The 22,976-nt window shown below is 43.3% G+C and overlaps 2 protein-coding genes across 2 annotated transcripts; both read right to left on the bottom strand.

Annotated features, from left to right (window-relative positions):
- Nucleotides 1-1,547: 1,547 nt before the first annotated feature.
- VAMP1 (vesicle associated membrane protein 1) lies at nt 1,548-6,519 on the bottom strand. The gene is made up of 5 exons (XM_046666446.1): nt 6,325-6,519; nt 3,204-3,330; nt 2,843-3,001; nt 2,084-2,135; nt 1,548-1,684 (listed from the first exon to the last, which is right to left on the bottom strand). Coding segments are annotated over exons 1-5 (357 nt in total). The 5' UTR covers nt 6,327-6,519; the 3' UTR covers nt 1,548-1,667.
- Nucleotides 6,520-21,742: 15,223 nt separating this feature from the next.
- MRPL51 (mitochondrial ribosomal protein L51) lies at nt 21,743-22,928 on the bottom strand. The gene is made up of 3 exons (XM_046645372.1): nt 22,690-22,928; nt 22,495-22,605; nt 21,743-22,058 (listed from the first exon to the last, which is right to left on the bottom strand). The coding sequence occupies exons 1-3, from the start codon at nt 22,766-22,768 to the stop codon at nt 21,862-21,864; spliced, it is 387 nt and encodes a 128-aa protein (XP_046501328.1). The 5' UTR covers nt 22,769-22,928; the 3' UTR covers nt 21,743-21,861.
- Nucleotides 22,929-22,976: the final 48 nt, after the last annotated feature.

Raw genomic sequence — 22,976 nt, 5'->3', positions numbered from 1 at the left:
GGCAAGGAGGAGCCAGAGGAGAGTGGAGACCTTCGAGGGGGGCCGTTGGGAGGGTACACTGACTGCTTTCTTCCAGCTCTTCAGTCCCGCCCTGGGGCAGGACGAAGGGAATGTGGGAAACAGGGGCAAAGGGAGAGGAAGGATGGTTTTGCGCAATGAAATGCTGCTGCATGGAAAGTGAGCATCCAGACCCAGCCCAGCCTGGCCTCAGCTTCTTCCTGCTTGTGGATCGGAGGACGGAAGGAATAAAGGGTCATGGGCATTCCCCCTTCTGTTCCCAGCCTGCCCTCCTCCCGTCACACCTCAGTCTATCCCACTCAACACCGTGTCCTGAAGCCCAGCAGTGGCTCCCAAGACAAGCTGAGCAGCTCCCATCCTCAGGCTCCACTGTCTGCACCCAGAAACCATGCAAAAAGGAGGAAAGGAAAGAAGGCAAAGTGGAATTCAGGTGGGCACGGGTGGTTTAGAAGAGGAACGTACCTTAGGAAGAACAGAGAGGCCCCATGACAACATGGCAATACACAGGCACACCTGTCTGCAGACTGCCCTGCCTCCCACCCCAAGACTTCTGTCAACACTCAGAATGGGCCAGGCCTCAGGGAGGACCTCCTGCCTCATCCCTCTCTTTGGCAAGTACACAGGGATAGTGTGGAGGAAAGGAGTCCCTGAGAGTCCAAGATCCTCACTTCTAACACCCTCACACTCCCTTATCAACGGGAAGGGAACAGGACCTTCCTTAACAAGAGGGCAAGAGGGTTCCCCCAAGCTTGTTATTCTCAAATTAGGCCCTCAACTCACTGTTTTTCTATAACTAACAAGCACTCCCTCTTTATCTAAGCCAACAATTAAAACTAACTGAGCGTCTCAAACTTTGGCTTTATGAAATTATTTGGGGTTCTCATGAACAATCCAGAATTCTGCAGAAAAGGTGGACAAGAGACAGCCCCTTCCAGTTATGAGCTTCTGGGACTGCTTCTAGGATGGGAATGAGATTTTTTTTTTTTTTTTTTGGTATTTTTGCTATTTTGGTATTTTTTCTGGTATTTTTGTAATTAATACATGTTCTCCAGGTCTCTGGAGAACAAAGTAAAAGACTGCAAGATCCCTGAAGACATAGACAATCTTGATCTAAATGGGTATGCCACCAGGACCAAGAGGTACTTTGAACCCCCCTTCAGGCCTGGCAGAGGAGAAGAGCTCCAAGGGATCAGGGCAGCCCTGAAGGAGCCGCCATTTTCCCAGCTGTTTACAGCTTCCTCCTGCCAGCGTCCTGGCCTTTCCTGGTGACACTGTAGGCACTGATATCCTTCTCCTCTCCTGCTCTTGGCACTGTCTTGGGCATGTCACCTCAGCTACGCTCCTTCCCGTTCCCTTGGCCGCCACCTCTTTTTGGCTTTGGGGGAACTTGTGAGCACATAAGAAGGAGGCAGGGAGGAGGCACTAGCTGTTGCTCCTCAAGTAGTTGCTTCAAGACTGCGCCACAAGCAGCATTTCTAGCGTTGAGGGACATCGTGCAAATGAAAGCAACAGCAAAGGAGGAATGGGTGATGGAGAAGCCTGGGCTAGGATGGAGGAAGGCAGACAGGGAAGTTCACTGAGAGAGCAAACAGAGGGAGGGGGACATGAGTTTGGATGGCAATGGAGAACAGGGAAGGGGTGGCACATTCTTAAGTAAAAAAGTAGACTGGACACAGGAATCAGGAAGTCCCAGATGGAAAAGAGAAAGAGACAGGAGAAAACAAGAGGGAAAATTACATCAAGTTACTAGACATTCAGGTCTTTCTGTTGTGGGCATTCTATCCCCATGGTCTCCCGCTGACCCAAGCCAGTGACAAACAGCACAGCCCCACTCCTTCAGAACAAGAAGGACCGTCTTCCCACAATATCTTGTAGAGGGAAGGCTTGTCCATCAAGGAAGTCCCTTGTCTTTGCCCTTCCTCCCTCCCGAACCAGGTGATGATCCCACAGCAGCCATCTCCATACCTCAGTCAGAGCAGCCCCATTCCCCAGGCAGGCGGGGCTGGAAGAAGACTCCAGGACCTTCCCACCTCTTCACCCCACCAGCAACCTCAGCGATACTTACTTACAATAACTACCACGACGATGGCACAGATAGCTCCCAGCATGATCATCATCTGAGGAAACATTGAGAAGAATGGGCCCATGGATTTGGGGAAGGAGGAATGGAGCCCAGACTCGAGATGTAGGAACAGTACTTGCTCCATCCTTGGGACAGGGGAAGAAACCACCCATCCAGAAGATGTGCAGGCCTCTGAGGACGGCCCAACCCTCTTTCTTCCCGTCAGACAATAACCCCTGCACCACAGCTGAGAGTCTCAGAAACCTCGGAGCATCTACAGCTTGCTCCTTTTTGCTTAGTTCCTGTTGCCTGAAGGCTTTGAAAGGAACTCCAGTGGAGGTGCAGACTTGGGATCTTTAGTCAATTGGTTCATTTTCATCATGAAGTGTTCAGCTCATTCCTAAAAGCCGCAGGTATTTACATACATATCTACCCAGCCATTGTGTCGATGTGGGATGTGTCTGAGGAAGGGCCAGGTGAGAATTTTTCCAGGGGTCCTTTGGGGAAAAGCACCTTGCTAACCGTTTCCAAACTCCTCAGGGTTATCACTGGCTCCCAGTAGGTGATTCTGAATACTCTAGCCTACCCTGGTGGCCAGATCAGGGTAATGCATCTCAAGGAGGCTTTCGAGATTTCCCCCAAAAGTTCTGCAGGGCAGAGATCCTGAGCCACTAGAGGGAAGGGATGTAGAACCTGAGGGTTTCCTTGCCTGCTGTGAGTTGAGGCCCAGGAAAAGAAGGGGGAGAGGACAATAAAATTCACCTTGCAGTTTTTCCACCAATACTTCCTCTTTAGCTTGGCAGCGCTGCTCTCAAATTGCGACGCTCCCACCTGCAAGGCATCAGCTCGGTCATCCAGCTCTGACAGTATCTCGTCCCTCTTCAGGACTTTGTCCACATTCACACGCATGATGTCTACCACCTGAGAGGGGCACAGAAACAAAGCTGCTAAGCTCCCCGCTAGAGACAGGGGAAAGAACAAGGACCAAGGAATCCTGCGTCTGGCCCTGCGTAACTCTAAGGATGCTGTGCCTCCCAGAGCCTATAACTACCCCTCCATGAAAAAGAAAAGTTTCTAAACTTCTATGACTTGAAAACTGTCGGAGAAAAAGCTCTCCACGTACCTCTTCCACTTGTGCCTGGGTTTGCTGTAGTCGTCTGTTACTGGTCACATTAGGAGGAGGGCCAGGGGGACCCCCACCTGGGGCAGTCTCCTCTGCCCCCTCGGTGGGTGGCTGAGCCGGAGCAGACCTGTGGAGAGAAGTGGACAGAGGACACAAAGTAACCGAGACAAGAAAGGGTCACATATATTCTCATTCCAAACCACCACAGCACTGGCGATCAGGTTATATGCAAACACAAGAGATTCCAGTTCTTGGCAATATCAAGTAGGGAGCTGCAGCATAGATGGGAAAAAGCAAAAGAAGAAAGATCCTGTAACAACATTTGGACGGAGCTTAGGGACATCCAGGGTGGCATCAAGATCTTGTTTGGGCTATCCTCTGATCCAAACTCCAACACATCTTCTGGCACAATGGTCACAGGGACAAATGTGCCAGCCTTGGCCTAAATAGCATTTCCCTAACTGTCAGAAGCCTTTCACATGAAGTGAAACTGGAAACCTCCAATCCAGGTTAGCAGAAATTCATACAAAAGACTAAACTCTCAGGACAAGCCTGTGGACTGAACAGCTCTTTTTCACAAGGCCGGAATATAAAAAGAAAAGGCAAGCTGACAGACTCTGCTTAAGGTGATCTAGTTATCAGTTATGTTTCAGGAATGATTAGTATATCGGGGCTGCTATAAGGACAACTCAAGAATCACCAAAGGCAAGGCCTCCGCAGGTGGAGTGAATCAGGACTGTTGCTTGCTTTGTTTTTGGCACAGAAGATGGGAGTTTCACTTAGAACTGGGGCCCAAAGCAACTGCGTTAGTTCTGAAACTGTTCCAAGAGCATCGACACGAAGCAAAACCATGGGAAACGGTCCTCAGTGTACACGCATCATGGACATTCTGTCCCTTCCTTTTCTGGATTTGGCACCGAGTCTTGGGAGACTCCTCTAGTTCTGCATGTCCCAAAGAGAAATCCTGGTTTTCACTACTACACACAGAGACCCTTCTCTCTCTCCCTTAGTCCAAGAACGGATTAATCTAATGTGGCGTCTTCAAGATAAACCCCTTTCCATGTCCCAACATGTGGAGGCTAAGTTCACCTCCTAAAGAATTCCTAGAAATCTAAACAAAGGCATGAGACTTTTCTTTCCCAAGGAAGAACCCAATGGCAGGAAGGAGATCTCTCAAATTTGATGGAAAATAGAGATTACAATAAGAAGTCCTCAAACAGGCAGAATCTCACCAAACATACCTCCTGGGAGCAGTCCAAGAGCAAATGCACGAGGGATTAAACCACCACAAAGTCACCAGAAAGGAAATACTTTGACTACTCACAACAGAACTAATACCCAGAAGTTCCTCCTCCCTAAGTGAATTACTTTCAGTTTAAAAAGAGAGAGGCCGGCCTGGGGCGGAGTGGTTAAGTTCATGCGCTCCGCTTCGGTGGCCCAGGGTTTCGCTGGTTTGGATCCTGGGCGCAGACATGGCACCACTCATCAAGCCACACTGAGGCAGCGTCCCACATAGCACAACCAGTGGCACTCACAACTAGAATATATAACTAGGTACTGGGGTGTGTTGGGAAGAAGAAGGAAGAAGAAAAAAAAAGACTGGCAACAGTCGTTAGCTCGGGTGTCAATCTAAAAATAAATAAATAAATAAATAAAAAGATAAGAGAATAACCACTCAGAGAGGTTCTACTAGCAGATTACACCCAACTCACCCCATTTAAGGAATCACTTTCTTATTTCTTTCTAAGCCACAAAGGAGGCAAAGGAAAGAAAGATACAAAGCCATGGAAGCCACAGGACTCTTGTGATACCACTGAGCTAAGCAATCTAGCTCTCTGACTGAAGGTGGAAAATTCACTGAGCAGGTAGCAGCCGGTGTTTGGTCTTGGAAGCAGTCCAGGATGGTGGCACCAACAACAAGATTAAGGTCAGAGACCCCGTGATGCTTTTTCCATCTTCTTCCATTCATCCCACATGGGTGCTACTGGGAACCAGTCAGCTGAGATGGATCCCCCTCCCCAAAATGAAAACAAATGAAATCCTAGGGCTTGGTCAAAATGCATAGAATATCATATACAGTTACAACTGCAGCAGAAGTCAAATAGATAAAAAGTGAAATGGTTATGAAGCATTTGAAGGGACCATTTCACTTACTCTTTGTTGGCAGGTGGGAACATTCAGCAATAAAATACTCAGGGATAGTTACAACATTTACGTAACATAAGTAAATCTTTTCCCTTTTTTGTCACTAAGAGAAATGACAGAAATATATCTAGGATCAGAGAGGACTCCAGGCAGTTAATAAAAAAGAAAAATCTCCATTAAACATATTGTGGTCCTAACAGGGAAGTACTTGATTTGTCCAGCGGTAGCTCTCCCTCGGGATCTTGGGATGGGGTCGTGATAAAGATGGTCAGAGACTATATTGAATGTGTTGGGAGAAGGCAGGGATCCTCAGCTCTATTTCTCTTCCAAATACTTGGCTAAGACTCAGTAACAGGAAAACACCTCCTATACGGGTGGCCCTGCGATGAATGGCTGCTTGGAATCACATGCCACTGCCCCTTGAGTCTTTCCGAGCTGCTCACCTGGCGCCAGAGAACTGGCAGATAAGTTTCTGGAGCTTTGCTCACTGCCAAGAGGCGGGGTACACGCCACAGTTGGGGTGAGGGGCATACACAAACCCAGAGACAGCAGGGTAGCCCAAGCTACTGACTGACAGGTGCACCCGTGACTGTCTTTCCAGAGGCCCTAAGTACAGATTCAATCTGACGACGAGAAAGGGCCTCGAGCCCCCTACCCGATGTCTCTGCGCCCCACCTTCCCCTTCCCCGGAGCTCCACTATACCGAGACGGGAATGAGACGCCCAGCAGGAGAGAGGAGAGGTGCAATGAATGTGGGACCCCCACGCCCCTGCCCCGCCCGTGGGATGCTGGCTATGGCTGGTGCAGGAATGGGGTACCGCCTCCCTCCCGGGGGGTGGCCCGGTCTGGGGGCCGCGCGCGATGGAGGTTCCCCGCGTCGCTGCAGCTGCTGCAATGCGCCATTTTCCGTCCTGCAGAGTCCGGTGCTGGGGGTGAGAGTTGGCAAGGTGTCCAGCCCCCAAATCAGTCAACTCACATTTCTCTGACAGAGGGGGGAGGCGTCCGTCTCCTCTCCCGAGGCTGCGGCGAGACACCTGGCAGAGGAAACGCTGCGGCTGAAGTCGACGTAACCCCAGAGCTCCGCCTGCAAACAACCAGCTGGAGCCCCAGCTGCGGCGGAAGCGACTGCAGCAGCCCGCCGCTCCCAGTCTTTATTAGTACTGGCCACGCCTCCCGGAGAACGCTGACAGGCCCGCGGCCCAATCGGCGCCCGGGACAGGCGCCCAGCCGAGGCGAAGCCGGCTAAGGCCGAGCCCGCCCTGTCCCTCCAAATTGGCCAATCACAGCTCTCCTCTCATCCCGCTATTACAACTATGATTTGCTTACCTGTCTAATTAAGCGACCAGGCGGGGCGGAAATATACACCACCCTCTGCAGGGGCGGGGCCAACTGTTTAAATTAGGCCTGTTTGGGGCCTCCCAGCCAATCGCAGCAGTTCATGAGCTGCGGGCCCGCCCACGGCCCCCGGGCGCTGGCCGTTCCAGCCAATCATGCCGCCTCCGCCGACGGCCGTGGGAGGGCCCCGGCTGGCTGTCGCCCAGACCGTAATGCCTGGGAGGGGCTGGGCGTCCGCGTTCTGCGCACGGCTCTGGCGCCCACACCTGGCGAGCGATGCCCTCTGCCTGCCGGACCCGGACAGCCGGCTCCGTGGAGGCAGAACCCATCCAGGTAGAGCCGAGGCTCCTGGGACCAAGTCTCGGGCGCGGGGTTCGGTCGGACCAAAGCAAATACGAAGGCTTCGTTCGTCCGTTTCCTTCGACGCAGCCAACAAGCCCCTCGCCAGTGTATCCTGAATTGAACTCCCCCCCCCAAAGCCTACTCCTATCCTACCAGACAGGTTACAACGTCGATTCGGTTGCCCAGAATCCTGAACCAGAAACCTGGAACCATCCTAGATTTCCTCCCACTTCATCTTTACCCCTCCTCTAATAATTCACCACGTCGAGGCGATTTTTCTCCTTAGAGTTTCAAGAATTCTCTCCTCTCAGCTCTCTGTCCTACTTCAGATTATTGGCCCTTGCCTGGACCCATAAGCTATGAAACTCACCATTATTTTATGTCCCGCTAAGAAAAAAGGTAGCAAATAACCTGTGACGCAATGCTTTCTTATCACTTAGAATTTTCATTTTATATTTATTGAAGGTGTAGATTTATATAGTATAGATTACCATATTTCACTCTCGCGCATACATAAAAAGGAAAATAGAAAAGAATAACATGCTAACACTGTTCCACAAACTTCGCGTTCAGAAGCTAACTCTTACGATTCAGTTGTTTGACTCAGTCTTGGATGTCCATGATTTTCCACACAATTTAGTCCTCTGGGCGTGGCATCGAGGGCTTTGGTGATGCAGCATTTCTTAAAAGAGTGTTCCTCTTCTGTCTCTGGAATTTTCTTCCAAGCCTCAGACGCCCATTTGGCAAGTTTTGATTCTTATGAGTAGGTATGACAAATACAGTATGACTGCTGTCTGGCTAATAGTTATAGTGAAACATCCCAATTTAGATATTAAAATGAAAAAAAGTGCCTCTTAAAAATCAATGAAATGTAATTTTCTGCTTTAGTCTTGCTCTCCCTCCTATCCACTGTCTGAGAAACCACCGGGGTGATCTATCCAAATGCCACAACCTGGCTTAAAACCCTTAAACAATTACTCTTAGAAACATAATGGATTGATCATATCTGTTTATCCCACCCCCTCTTGAAATTACGTCAAAATGACAATTTGTAAAAATTGAAAACAAATTATAAACCCTCAAAGAGAAAAAGAATGGGAGGAATTGTTTCTGGCAGTATGAACACCTGAGTATCCCCACCAATTCACCCCTGAAAAAAAACTTAAAATGGCTTAATTTTTTTTGAAAAATTAAGGCATTTTAAAACTTAAAAAAATAATAATTATAGATTTATATGAGGTGGCAAAAAAAGTACAGGGAGGTTCCCCTATATACGTTCACTCAGTTTCCTGTGATGGTAACATCTTGTCTGACCACGGTACAATGTTAAAACCGGGAAATTGACGTTGTTACAATCCACAGAGCTTATCAAGATTTCACCAGTTTTACACGCCTTCATGCGTGTGTGTAGTTTTATGCAGTTTTATCACATGTGCAGAGTCCTGTAACCATCACCGCAATCAGGATACAGAACTATTACATTATTACAAGGCTTCCTTGTGCCACCCCTTTACAGCCATACCCACCTCTATCCCTAACCCTTGGCAACTGCTAATTTGTTCTCCATCTCTATAACTTTATTTCAAGCATGTTACATAAGTGGAATCATATCATATGTAACCTTTTAAGACTGGCTTTTTTCACTCAGCTTAATGCCCTTGAAATCCATCCAAGTTGTTGTATGTATCAATAGTTTTCATTACTGAGTAGTATTCCATAGTATAGATTTATAACAATTTGTTTAACAATTTGCCTGATTAAAGGACATTTGGACTGATTCCCGTTTGGGGCTATTAAAAATAAAGCTGCTAGGGGCCGGCTTGTGGCCAAGTAGTTAAGTTCACACACTCCGCTTCAGCAGCTCAGGGTTTGCCAGTTCTGATCCTGGGTTCGGACCTACGCACCCTTCATCAAGACATGCTGTGGTGGCGTCCCACATAGAGGAACTAGAATGACCTACAACTAGGGTATACAAATACGTACTGATACTTTGGGGAGGAAAAAAAAATAGAGGAAGATTGGCAACAGATGTTAGCTCAGGGCCAGTCTTCCTCACAAAAAAAGAGAGAGAGAGAGTGAATAGGGTGTTATTTAAAATAAAATAAAATAATAATAAAGCTGCTATGAACATTTACATACAGGTTTGTGTGAACAAAAATGTTTGCTTCTCTGGGATAAATGCCCAAGAGTTCAATTGCCAAGTAGTAAGGTAATTGCATGTTTAGTTTTATAAGAAACTGCAAAAATGTTTTCCAGAGTGTCTGTACCATTTTAGATTCCCAAGAGTCTATGAAGGATCCAGTTTCTCCACATCCTCACCAGCATTTGATATTGTCATTATTTCTTATTTTAACCATTCTGATAGGTATGTAGTGATATATCATTGTGGTTTTAATTTTCATTTTCCTGATCGCTAATCATGTTGAGCATATTTAATGTGTTGATTTGCCATCTATATATCCTCTTTGCTGAAAGGTCTGTTCATGTCTTTTGGCCATTTTCTAATCAGATTGTTCGTTTTTTTACTGTTGAGTTTTGAGAGTTCTTTAAATATTCTAGATAAAGTACTTTGTCAAATAAGTAGTTTCTCCCAGTTTATCATTTGTCTTTTCATCCTCTTAACGATCTTTTATAGAGCAAAGGTTTGTAATTAAGATCCAGTTTATCGACTTGTCCTTTTATGGATCACACTTTTGGTGTCAAGTCTAAGAACTGTTTGCTTAGGCCTAGATCCTGATGATTTTCTCCTATTTTGCTTTCTAAATGTTGAATAGTTTTATGTTTCACATGTAAATCTGTGATTTATTTTGAGTTAATTGTGTGTAAGGTGTGAAGTTTAGGTTGGGGTTCATTTTATTGTCTCTGGATGTCCAATTGCTCCTGGACCATTTGTTGAAAAAGCAGTCCTCCTTCCATTGAATTGCTTTTGCACCTTTGTCAAAAATCAGTTGGGCATATTTATGTGAATCTTTTTCTGGGTTCTCTATTCAGTTCCATTGATCTATGAGTCTATCCTTCCACCAATAACACACTGTCTTAATTACTGTAGCTTATGATAAGCCTTAACATTGAGTAGAATTATTTCTCCCACTTTATTCTTTTCCAAAGTTGTTTTAACAATTCTACGTCCTTTGCCAAAAAGGTGCCATAAAAAATGTGTTTTTGAGCTGGCAAGAAAGTAAAGACTCTGTAATGACCAACAACTAAGTAAAGGTTGGTACCCAGAGAGGTAAGCTGAGCACTGAAGTCTGTTTTGCCTTGAGGGCACTGCTAAAACATTGAATTTAGGCGTGGTGGCCTCCCAGGGCTTGCCCCAGGTTGGAAATCTAATAAAAGGCTCCTACCATAAAGCTGGAACCCCAAAGGACTATATTCTCCTGTAAGAGTGGATTTACAGTATGCTAATACCCAAACCGCCTCTAGGGAACTGCCTAAAAAATTGCTTTTCTGGAACCTAAGTGCCTACTGGAGATCTTTTTTTTCTTTTAACTATTTACAGAGAATTTATAACCACAAGCTGTGGCTTTTCTGCCTGAATTCCTTTTTGGTCCTAAAAACAAAATGGCAAGAACTTAATGTGGGGGGCCTGCCTGGTGGTGCAGCGGCAAAGTTCACACCATCCACTTCAGTGGCCCAGAGTTCGCTGGTTCAGATTTTGGGTGTAGACATGGCACCGCTTGTCAAGCCATGCTGTGGCAGGGGTCCCACATATAAAGTAGAGGAAGATGGGCATGGATGTTAGCTCAGGGCCAGTCTTCCTCAGCAAAAAGAGGAGGATTGGTAGCAGATGTTAGCTCAGGGCTAATCTTCCTAAAAAAAAAAAAAAAAGAAGAAGAAGAAGAAGAATTTAAAGTGGTTCTGGGTTGACAGTGCCACCAAGCACCTGGCAGAAGCAATGCAAATCCTTTCCAGATGAGCTCATTTTCAATCTAGGCCTTGGGGAAATTCCACAGCTAGTGTTCCAAGAAATATAAATTGTGGTCAAAAATTGCAAACAAATAAGGCACAAGGTACCAGGAGCAAGAGCCAACAGAGATAGAGATAGGAAATAAGAAAATTAGAAAATCAAGCCAAATAGTCCAACGTCTAATTAATAGGAGTTCCAAAAAGAGAAAACAGGATATGAGAGAGAGGGAGAGATTATAAAAGAAATACAAGAAAAATTTCCTGAATTGAACGAGTCTTTCTAGATTAAATAGTGTGCTATGTGCCTAGCACAATGAAAGAAAAAAAATCACATCAAGACACATCTTTGTGGAATCTCAGAATATTAGGGAAGAAGAGAAGATCCTAAAAGCTTTCAAAAAGAGAAAATAAAAGGAACAGGAATCAACATGGCACCTCAATGCACTATTGGAAGAGAGAAGACAATGTGGCAGAGACTTTAAAATTCTGAAGAAAAGTGATCATTAACCTAGAATTCCAACCAGCCAAACTATCAATAAAAGATTAAGGTAGAATGTAGACATCTTTCAGATATGTAAGGAGTCAAAAATTTACCTCTCTTTCCAAGTAGGTTACTACCAGATGTGCTCTGGTAAATAGGAAAGAGAAAGGCAATAGATCTAGGCAATGGGATGTTTGATTCACACACAAAAGTGGTGAAAGAAAATGCTTGGAATGAAAGCTATGCCACAGACCCAGAAACAACTTGTCCTGACTGAAGTAGGATAGAAAATACTGCAGAACAGTCTCCAGAGAAAAAAACTGATAAAGTCTCTGACATGTTCCAATATTTGAAAAATAATATGAACAAGTATTTTACAGATCTGATGGGACATATGGAAGAAATTAGAGCTAGATACATAAAAGTTATTTAAAAGAAAAAGAGGCAATTATTAACTTAAGGAAAAACAAAAAGTTCAATGCAAAATAGAAATCACCTCACATTTATGTCAATTGATTTTGGACAAGGGTGTCAAGACCATTCAATGGGGAAAGAACAGTCTTTTCAACAAATGGTGCTTGGACAACCTGATATCAACAAAAGAATGAAGCTGGATCCCTACCTCACACCATATGCAAATGTTAACTCAAAATGTATCAAAGACCTAAATGTAAGAGCTAAAACTGTAAAACTCTTAAAAGAGAACATAGCTGTATATCTTCATGGGCTTGGATTAGGCAATGTTTTCTTACCTACAACCACAAAAGCACAAGCAACGAAAGAAAAAATAAACAGGCCATCAACCAAATTTAAAGCATTTGTGCTTCAAAGGATGTGATCAAGAAAGTAAAAAGTTAATGCACAGAATGGGAGAAAATATTTGCATATCATATATCTGATACAGTACTTGCATCTGGAATATGTAAATAACTCTTCCAACTCAATAATAAAAAGACAAATGACCCAATTTGAAAACTGGCAAAGGATCTAAATAGACATTTCTCAAAAAAAATTTACAAATGACCAATAAGCACAAGAAAAGATGCTCCACATCATTAGCCATCAGGGAAATACAAATCAAAGCCACACTGAGATATCACTTTATACCCACTAGAATGGCTATAATCGAAGAGACAGATAGTACCAAGCATTGACAAGAATGTAGAGAAATTAACCCCTCATACACTGCTGGTGGGAATGAAAAATAATGGAGCCAATTTGGAAAGAGTCTGGCAGTTCCTCAAACAGTTAAACACAGAGGTACCATGTGACTCAGCAATTCCACTCCTAGGTATATACCCAAGAGAAATGAAAATATCCACACAAAACATTGTACACAAATGTTCACAGCAGCATTATTCAGAATAGGCAAAAAAGTAGAAACAACCCAAATATCCATCAACTGATAAATGGACAAATATAATGTAGTATATTCATACAATGGAACATTACTCAGCAATAAAAAGGAATGAAGTGCTAATACATGCTACAACATGATGAACCTTAAAAGCACTACGCTAAGTTAAAGAAGTCAGTCACAAGGATCACATATTGTGTGATTCCATTTAGAGGAAATATCCAGAATAGGCAAGAATCTATAGGGACAAAAAAGTGGATTAGTGGTTGCCTAGAACTGGGAAGGAGGGGAAATTGAGGCCAGCAGCTAAGAGACGTGGGGTTTCATTTTCAGGTAATGATGAAAACGTTCTAAAATTGTGGTGATGGATGCACAACTCTGTGAACATACTAGAAGCCATTTGGGTAAATTGTATGTGAATTGTATCTCAATAAAGATATAAAGAGGTTTTTTTATAAGAAACATGTTATCCCACAGTATACCACTTGGCTCAGCAGCAAACAATATTTACATAGCCCTAATAATGTAAACACTGTCTACTGATTTTGTCACCAACTAATTGCCCCGAGGAACTCAAGGGTGCGTTCAGGAGCATTTAACTGTTTAAGGGATGCAATCACCAACCACGCTGAACCAGACCAAGCCCCACCAGACCATGCCCCACCACAAGAGCAGGCCTGTGACCTTTGCCTTATTTTTAATGCTAAGATCTTTCCAGGAGGAGCTTAGGCCTTATGACCATCTCCTGCAGTGTATGTGGGAGCATGTTTTCCAAGTGAGCCTGCGCAAGCAAATACCCGCCTCTCCCTTTTGAATATTCATTCCCCATCCAAAATAAAAGCTCCCTGCTTCCTCTTGTCCTGGGACACCATGACTTTGGAAATGATTCCTCATGGTCTCCTATTTGCTGCAAATATACTGTACTTTGTGAGACAACTATTTCTGATGGAGTGGCTGATTTAACTCACCAGGAGGGAACCCAATTTGGTTTCAGTAACAATTTAAGCCAAAATGCTGATATAACTATAATGAAGAGGAGTGAGGGATAAGGGCTATTAGAAGGGAGGGAACTGAGAAGTGTAACTGCAGTTTCCTGACAAGAGGACTAACTAATAGAGGCCACTGTCTCCCTTTTCCAAAATCAAAACTGGAGAATCTATCGAAGCTATAAGGACTCATGAATTGCAAGAACTAACAACAACAAAAGCATAAGAATGCCTTGGGGAGACCGAGGGCTATTGTTATGGGTTGAATTGTGCCCTCCCAAAATTTTTGTAACCCCAGTACCTCAGAATGTGACCTAATTTGGGAATAGGGTCGTTCCAGATGTAGTTAGTTAAGATGAGGTCATACTGGAGTGGGGTGGGCCTCTACTCCAGTATGACTGGTGTCCTTATAAAATGGGGAGATTTGGAGAGACACACACACACAGGGAGAATGCCATGTTAACACGACGGCAGAGATCGGGCTGATACGTCTGGAAGGCAGGGAACACTAAAAATACCTATCAAACCACCAGAATCTAGGAGGGAGGCATGGAGCGGATTCTCCTGCAGAGCCTCAGAAGGAACTAAACCTGCAGACACCTCGATCTCAGCCTTCTGGCCTCCGGATCGTGAGACAATAAATTTCTGTTGCTTAAGCCACCCAATTTGTGGTACTTTGTTACAGCAGCCCCAGAAAACTAATATAGCTACCTTGAACTAGCGTATATACCCCAAAGCCAACAACAAACAGTGTACATATGTTATACATATTCATTACACATACATGTGTGATAGGTGGTGGGAATACCAAAAGTGACTTGAGAGTGTGCTAATGTTTGACTCATTATAAATGCTGGTAAGTTTAAGAAACCAACAGGAGTAAATAAAAGTGTGTTTCTTAGAGTATAAATCACCCTAAAGACAAACATAGAACATTATTTTTCTGAGGGACCTCAGGTACAAAAGGTGGAGTTAATCAGACTCTTCAATTCATGACACATGATCTTCACTTATCCATAGAAGGACCTGCCTCATTTAATTTTTTTATTCCCTTTTTCCTTATTCCCCTCCCCAGCCATCCACACATTATAAAGTGATATTTATAATTTTGTGTTTTTGCAAAATGTGTATTGTTTTCTGTGCATGTATTTTTAATTTACATAAATGATAACCATGTTTTAAATCTCATTGTTTCTTTTTTCCACTCAGCACTAAATTTTAAAGATTCCTGTTCCAGACAATGAAAATCATATAATTTATAAATGACCACAGTTTGATCTTTTTCTTCCCAATCTTCATATCTATTTTCGTCCTTTCCTCCTTTCTTCTCCCTTCCTTCCCTCCCACCCTCTTTCTTTCTTTCCTTCACTCAACATTGACTAGGACCTTCAGCACTAAGTTACTAAGGTGCAGCAGTGATAGTGGACGTCCTTGTCTGATCGCTGATCTCAAAGGGAATACATGTTCATTAAATATTTGTTGTGGATCTCTAGTATATAACCTTTACCAAATTAGGGAATTTTCCTTCTGTCCCTAGTTTAACAGGTTTTCTTTTAAATCATAAATAGAGTTGAATTTTTAAATTCCCTTTTCCATATCAACTGAGATAATCATGAAGAGATGAACCTTCATCTTTCATAACAGGAAGCTAATAGATGTCTAAAGCTGATAAACCATGAAGAGCAGTAGGGAGCACTATTTCAAATTATGATGATAAACACTAGAACAGTTCAAAGAAGTGAAAGCCTTTCACTCTGGGAAGGTAGTCTAGAGGGTAATTAGGCTGAAGCCAGGGACTGTTCTTTTTGTCACAGAACTTTCCCTTCTTTTTGATTAACTATATGCATGCATTACTTTGAGGTTTAAAAAACAAAGCTTAATTTAGAAATAAATCTTCAGGTCTCCCACTCCATTTTTTAATTGAGATATAATTCATATACCATATAATTCATTCATTTAGTATATATGTAAATGGTTTTTTAGTATATTCACAAGGTTGTGCAACCATCACCACTAATTCAAAACATTTTCATCACCCCAAAAAGAAACCCCACAGTTGTTAGCAACCATCCCCTATTCCTCACCCCTTACCCCATCCCATGGCAACAATTTATGTACTTTCTGTCTCTGTGGGTTTGCCTATTCTGGGCATTTCATTAAAATGGAATCATACAATATGTAGCCTTTTATGACTGCTTTGTTTGATTTACCATAATGTTTTCAAGGTTCATCCATGCTTTATTATGTGTCAGTACCTCATTCTTTCTTCCAGCTGAATAACATTCCATTCTATGGATATACCACATATTGTTTATCCATTCATCAGTTGACGGACGTTTGGGTTGTTTCTCCTTTTTGGCTATTATGAATAACGCTGCTATCAAAATTCGTGTACAAATTTTGTGTGAACATGTTTTCAATTCTCTTGGGTATATATCTAGAAGAAGAATTGCTGGGTCTTATTGTAACTCTTTATTTAACTTTCTATGGAACTGCCAAATAGTTTTCCAAAGTGGCTGCACCGTTTTACTAAAGGCTAAGTCTTAATAGTTCTTTAGAGTCTTCCTAACGATGCAACTCTTGGCTCCACCTCCTGCCCTATCTTTGTATACACATGAGCTCCACCAATAAACATCATTCATAGCGTTCTCATACATGCCATGCTCTCTCTCTTCTCTGGACCTTTGTTTCTGTTTCATGTGCCTGGAAAACTGCTAGCCTCCACTCTGTTAAGCCAACTCAGAAACGCCCTCCTCCAGAAAGCCTTCCCTACCCCAACTCCTGCAGTATAAGTGTCCGTATTCTCTATATTTATGTACATAGGTATTAACAAGCTTTAAATGTTGTGATATAATGAATTTTATAACTAGGTTTCTTTGCCTCCTGTGCTGGATAGAATTCTTTAAATGCAGGAGTTGTATCTTTTTTTTCTTTGTATCCCTAGCACCTACTGGTGGCCTTCAATAAACGGCTGTTGAATGAAGGCCTTCTACACATATTTATCGAGGGCCTAGTAAGAGCCAGTATACAGAGACCAGATATTAGACTACTACAGTAATCAAATATGTGCAAGACAGTCCCTGCCCTCAACAGGGATGAGGCCAACCTAATAGGGAAGACAGACACAGAGACAAGTAAAATCAAAGCAAAAATATGAGTTCAGAGGCTCAGACAAACCCAAGTAAAGTGACCTTAAGAGTCATTCCCTTTCCTTTTTCCATTCTCCAAAGCAGTGGTACTCAACCCTGATTTAGAATCTTTTGGAATATGTTTAAAAACATGAATGCTTGGGACCCCAGGTTGATTTCATTGGTCTTAGTTTTTTGTTTTGTTTTGTTTTACTCTGAGAAGAACTCTAACATGTAGCCAGGATCACATAGCTCCGGTCTACGGGGGGGCGGGGGGGGGGGGGGGTAGGGGGGAATCTAAGCTGTTCATCATGGTTGCATTCAAGACTCCTAGTTATTCCTGTCCTAGACTCCTAGATTTCCTATCCAAACTTATTTCCTACTATTAGAGAAAGACTACCTGTGTGTTAACGATCATTAACTTAGTTTTATGGACCTGTGTCAGTAATTTCCACCTTTGTTCCCATGTCTATCTCTCCATGAGAAGGCTGTCCTTCTCTCCTCATTCCCCTTACCCACTGGAATTCTTTCCTATTCTTCAAAGCTTCTCCCCGTAAGTATTATTGTCCATACTTAACATTGATTTCCCATTTCCATCAGCTGAAATTTTCCAAGACTTAGTCCAAATGTCATCTCTTCAACAAATACTTTTTCTGACCTCCCCTAGCCGGAAAAGAACTCTCACAGAATGTTCTAATTTTCCTATGCAATTATCATATGCAAATTCATTTTCTGCAGACATACATATCTCTTAAGTAGAATGAAAGCTATTAAGAGTTAGGAACCAACCCTGACTTAGTGGCTTATGTCTCTCCAAATAACCTTGCTCATAATGGTTCATTGTTTATTGAATGAAAATGTTACATAGTTTCACACAGAAAACAAGATTGTTCTGTCCTTGAAAACAAGACATTTTGTGTCTTCACAGTAGGAAGTGTTCTATAAATGTCTGTTGAATTTGTCAATTTCCTCCTTGCCAATAATTACATATTCTACTAAAAATACGTACCTATATTCTTCAGAGCCCCTTGCACTTAGCAGAGTCTCAAATATGTGATTTTCTCCTCTCCAGCTCCACCAAATCGTGTAAAGTATCCTTGAACCACTCATATTTCACACCAACCTCTCCATTCTTACACCCAGCTCCTCTCCAGAAATCCCTTTGAAAACTCACTCCCATATCAGAAGACCTGACATTCTCATACATACATTTCCATAAGACCCAGGATCATAATATAAGTTCACGTATATACCCATTGTTAGCTTAAAAAGCAAATTCGCCCATTATTTTACTTTCAAAATGAGTTTACTCGGGATTAGCTAAAAGAATTGCAATTCAGGATCTGCATGCCATGGTGAACTATAGACAAATCCAGAGAACAAAGGATGGGAGTTTGCTTTTATGGAGAAAAAGGAGCAGGGAGAGGCTGTTTTAAAGAAATGTCCATTGGGAGAAAGTAACAGTTCAGGGTGGCAATGATTTCTCATTGGCTGAGCTGTGGCATTTCTCATTGGCTGGGCTGTTGCCTGAAGGGGAGAGACATCTTCCTTCAGTAGTAAATTAGTTCTACTTTCCGTCAGAGACGCAAGCAGTGCCCAGCCTAGCGGCAGTGGTTAAGTTTGGTTTGGATGCTGGGCGGACCTACACACTGCCCATCAAGCCATGCTGTGGCAGAACCCCATGTAGAAGAACTAGAAGGACGTACAACTAGGACATGTATGATAGGGTATGAGAGCTCACCCTACAGGCCTTCTCCACTCCAATTTAGTTGAGGTTTCTCCTATTTATTTCACACTATCACTCATTTCTCCAAAACCTACTTTTCACTTAACTTTTTCAAGGTTTTTTGCTGAGGAAGATTGTTCCTGAGCTAACATCTGTGCCAATCTTCCTCTATTTTGTGTTCTTGGTGGCCACAGCATGGCTGCCAAGGAATGGTCTAGGTCCACACCCAGGAACCAGGTCCACCAACCCAGGCCGCCAAAGCAGAGCATGCCAAACTTAACCACTAGACCATGGGGCTGGCCCCTACTTTTCACTTAATTTAACAAGTACTTATTAATCTGGTTTCACTTTTTTTTAAAAAAAAAATGGCACCTGTGCTACCATCTTGTTGCCAATCTTTTTATTTTCTACTTCTTCTTCTCCCCAAAGACCCCTGGTACAGTTGTATATTCTAGTTGAGAGTGCCTCTGCTTGTGCTATATGGGACGCCGCCTCAACATGACCTGATGAGCAGTGCCATGTCTGCGCCAGGATCCGAACTGGCGAAACCCTGGGCCGCCAAAGTGGAGCGCACTATCTTAACCACTCAGCCCCGGGGCCAGCCCCCTGGTTTCACTTCTATTGAGACTTCCAGAAGATAAAGTCCCAAAAACGACATGAAATGTTACTGAGGTACATTGTTTGCAGATATGGTTGTCAATGCTTTCTCACAACCCTGTAATTACAGGCTGATTCTCTGATCCAAAAACAGAGTGCATTTCCTCATAGCCTTCAAAGCTGGGCTGGCCTGTGACTTACTTTGATCAATAGAATGCAGCACAAGTGACACGATGTGATTTCTTGGCTTATGTCTATCAAGCCTTGCAACTTCCATTTTGCCCTTTGGGATAAAGCCTCTGTGTGAAGAAGTTTGGGCTAGACCACTGAATAATGAGACCACATGAAAAAGGAATTTCAGACACTTCAAGTGAGGCACTAGACATTTGAGTGAAGACATCTTGGACATTCTAGCTCCAGCCAAGCTCCCAGCTGAATGCAACGACAACCAACCCCAGCCCACACCTAATGGAGTAAAAGAATTGCCCTGCCAAATCCAGATAACCCAGACAATAAGAATTAATAAACTATCGCTTTCGGTCATTAAGTTTTCGGGTGGATTGTTACGTAAAAACAGATAATTGAAATAGGTACTTATTTTAAAGAATTTGGATCAAATAAGAGACCTAATCACCCTAACTCCTCTACCTTCAAATCCCAACTTGTATCTGTAAGTAACTCATTTTCTTTAGTTTGCAATACTACTTTTATAAACAAAAAGTTAAAATCATTTTTAAAACCTATTTCCATTCATTTCTTCAGGTTTTTCTAATTCTTGACAACTACACACACTCCAGAGGAGTGTCATTACCATTTACGCTTGCCAAACTCTGCACTAAATATTTTATGTGTATAATTTCATTTATTCCTCACACAACCCTGAGGAAAGTATTGTATTCCTACTTGACAGGCTTAAAAAACTAAGGCTCATAGAAGTTAACTACTTGGCCTAGGGTCACATAAATAGAGTGGTAGGTTTGAGTTTAAACCCACTTGTCTGATTCCAATAGCCATGTTCTTAATCAAGTCTAATACCAGAGACTTAACAATATCAACCTAAAAAAAGCCTCCAAAGGAACACAAACAGCACTTTCAATCCACATAAAAGAGTTCTTTAAAAGCAGCATATCAAATACTTTCCTTATTCGAGTCCGCAAATATTTATTGAAAGCTGACTTTAGGCACTGGAGTTTTAAATTTAACCCTAATCAATACACGATTCTAGAAATTGTAGCAACGTTTTCCTCCTCTCAATTGAGTAATGCTAAACATTTGATTCACAGCCAAGTACATTTCTAAAAGAAAGAAAAGCAGATAGTGTCATACGATGCTTCATCACAGCTAGATGTGCCTCGCCATCTCCCCACACACCTACGTTCTCTCACCACGCACCGACACTCACTCTTGCCTTCCCACTGGAAATGCTCTATTCTCTCTGCTTACTGAAATTCAGCCTCTTCGATGAAGCCTCTCCCGATTAGGCCAAATACACTCGCTCATCTAGGTTACTTATCGTCCACATGAGTGGTTTCCGCACATGGGTGAAATCACCTGAGGGCTTTTAACATTAGAATTACCTAAAATTAAAGGAATCATACTTTGAAAAGGCAAAAGCCTGGAAACAATCTAAACATCTATCAAAAGGGAACTGGCTAAATCATTATGGTACCTAGTGTGAGGATATGAAACAACATCCAACTTATAGTAAGCAAAAAAGAAAGGTACAGAACAGTGTGCATGGAATCATTTTTAAAGTAGATTGACAGATAGACAACATAAACTTTATATGCCCAGTGTACATCCAGAAGGATTAAAAAGAATCTTGTAAGAGTGGTTACCTCTGAGAAACTCAAACACGCCATGAGAAAACTTGTCATCTGATTACTCTTTAGTAATTTTTAAATTTTCTATTGTATGTATAGATAGGTTTTTTATAATTATTTTAAAAAGCACGCATAGATGCATAAGACTCAGCTCAGCTCTACAGATTAGACATCTTTGGGGGCAGGGCCCAGGCCAGTGAAACTGTTAAACCCCCTAGATGATTCTGACGACCAGTCAGGTTTGGGAACCACCGACGTGAACCACTCACATAGTACTTAATGCCTTATATTAAAGCACATGTGAGAATATAACTTGATACCCCTAACTAGAAAAGCACATGGGGAGATGGGGAGGATACATTATGCTTTCTTGTTTCTCCTACAGTTCTCAGCTCAGAAGAGGTATCCAATAAATAGTTTTTTATGAGAATAGTATAGAAGTACAATTCCACTTTCTATTACATTTCATTCCAGTGTGGAAAGGTTTTTAAAAGCACATTAACATAACAGCACTATGGGGCAATTAAAAACTACCACAAAAAATGCCAACAACAACCTTTCTTTTTTAAAGACCACAGGTATGGCTAGACTGCAAAGGGCAAGTGGTGAAGTCCAAACCTAAGACTCTAAGACTTAGGGATGGGTCAGAATTCATAGTCTATGTAACAAGTAAAAGCAGCATCTGGAGGAAAATAAAGTGTGTGGACAGCAGATTCCAAAGGAGCCCCATTTTATTACAGAGTCTACAAATCCCTTTCTTCATAAAGTAAAGTACTGTCCCCCCTCTCCTGGGGGATTGATGTGCCTCTTCCACAGTTGCCAGCTTTCTCTTCTAGCGATACTTTCCATGTCGGTTAAAGTGTTTGTAGAGGTAGCTGATGCGTTTGTTAAGGTTGTGCAGGTCATCAATGAACATCCGATTTCCAACCATCTTCTTCTTTCGGATACAACGCTGCAATTCATTCCCCTTCCAGCCTCGAAGCCATCTGGGGCCCCTGATCAGTTCTTTGGGGTGCTTTTCAAAGTTTCCTGTGTAATGTGAGAGAACATATTAGTTTTAAGACGAGAGAACCCAGCCTCCACCAGCTAAGCCTTCAACACACAGTTGCATCTTCCTGAGCAGCACCTATAGAAAAGACACATTACACCACAGTATCAAAAGCACACACTCTGGAACCAGACTGCCTGGGGTTCAAATTCTGTCACTGCCATTTCCTAGCTTTGGAAAAATTACTTAACCTCTCTGTCCTCAGTTTCCTCACCTGTAAAGTGAAAACGTTATTATGAGGATTAAATGAGTCAATATATGTGGGGCACTCAGAACAGTCCGGAACACAACGTAAACAGCCACACAGAGTTAGCCCTTACGACTGAGGAAGGTACTATTCCTACACAGGTGAAAAAAAGATAATCGTTACGGCATAACTGCCATTCTGAACTCCTGTACCATGGAGTCGAGTCTTACCCAGGATCCCGATGTTGTCATACACCCCGAACATGGCCCTCTTCTCGTTCCAACGATCAACCACTTTGGGGGGCGGGAGGGTGACCCTTACATGGAACAATCCAGGAACACCTAGGGATGGGGAAGAAAAGGAATGAATCTGCGCCGCTTACTGAGAAGCAGTTCTCGGGACGTTTTTCTACGTCAGCCACTTACCCAGAAAGAAGCTTCTACAGGCCAGGGGCACCCAGCCCCTTAGGCCCCTGCCAGCCACCCAAGAGAGGCTCCCTGCCATGGCTCTCGTCTCTCCCTTACAACTGCACGCCGCACGAGCAGAAGAGTGAGGGCCAGGTGTAGCTTTCTAGGAGACGACAGGGACGGTCCTGGCCAGCCTCACACGCGTACTACGCGGAGCCAGCCATCTTGGGCCTTACCCAGGGAGCTCCGGGCGCAGGCCCCGCCCACCCCAGCCTCAAGCCCCGCCCCCTGTGTTCCGGAGGCCT

The sequence above is a fragment of the Equus quagga genome, chromosome 1 (assembly GCF_021613505.1).
Source record: "Equus quagga isolate Etosha38 chromosome 1, UCLA_HA_Equagga_1.0, whole genome shotgun sequence".
Classification (NCBI taxonomy): Eukaryota; Metazoa; Chordata; class Mammalia; order Perissodactyla; family Equidae; genus Equus; species Equus quagga.
This window is presented reverse-complemented; position numbering and strand designations above follow the sequence as displayed.

Excerpts from the sequence above, each read along its gene's own strand:
- VAMP1 (XM_046666446.1), bottom strand. Across the intron at positions 3,002-3,203 it reads CCCAGGCACAAGTGGAAGAG|GTGGTAGACATCATGCGTGT; the intron begins GTACGTGGAGAG and ends TGCCCCTCTCAG. Across the intron at positions 2,136-2,842 it reads ATTGGTGGAAAAACTGCAAG|ATGATGATCATGCTGGGAGC; the intron begins GTGAATTTTATT and ends ATGTTTCCTCAG.
- MRPL51 (XM_046645372.1), bottom strand. The coding sequence starts at position 22,768 with ATGGCAGGGAGCCTCTCTTGGGTGGCTGGCAGGGGCCTAAGGGGCTGG. Across the intron at positions 22,606-22,689 it reads CTGTAGAAGCTTCTTTCTGG|GTGTTCCTGGATTGTTCCAT; the intron begins GTAAGTGGCTGA and ends CCCCATCCCTAG. Across the intron at positions 22,059-22,494 it reads TGACAACATCGGGATCCTGG|GAAACTTTGAAAAGCACCCC; the intron begins GTAAGACTCGAC and ends CACATTACACAG.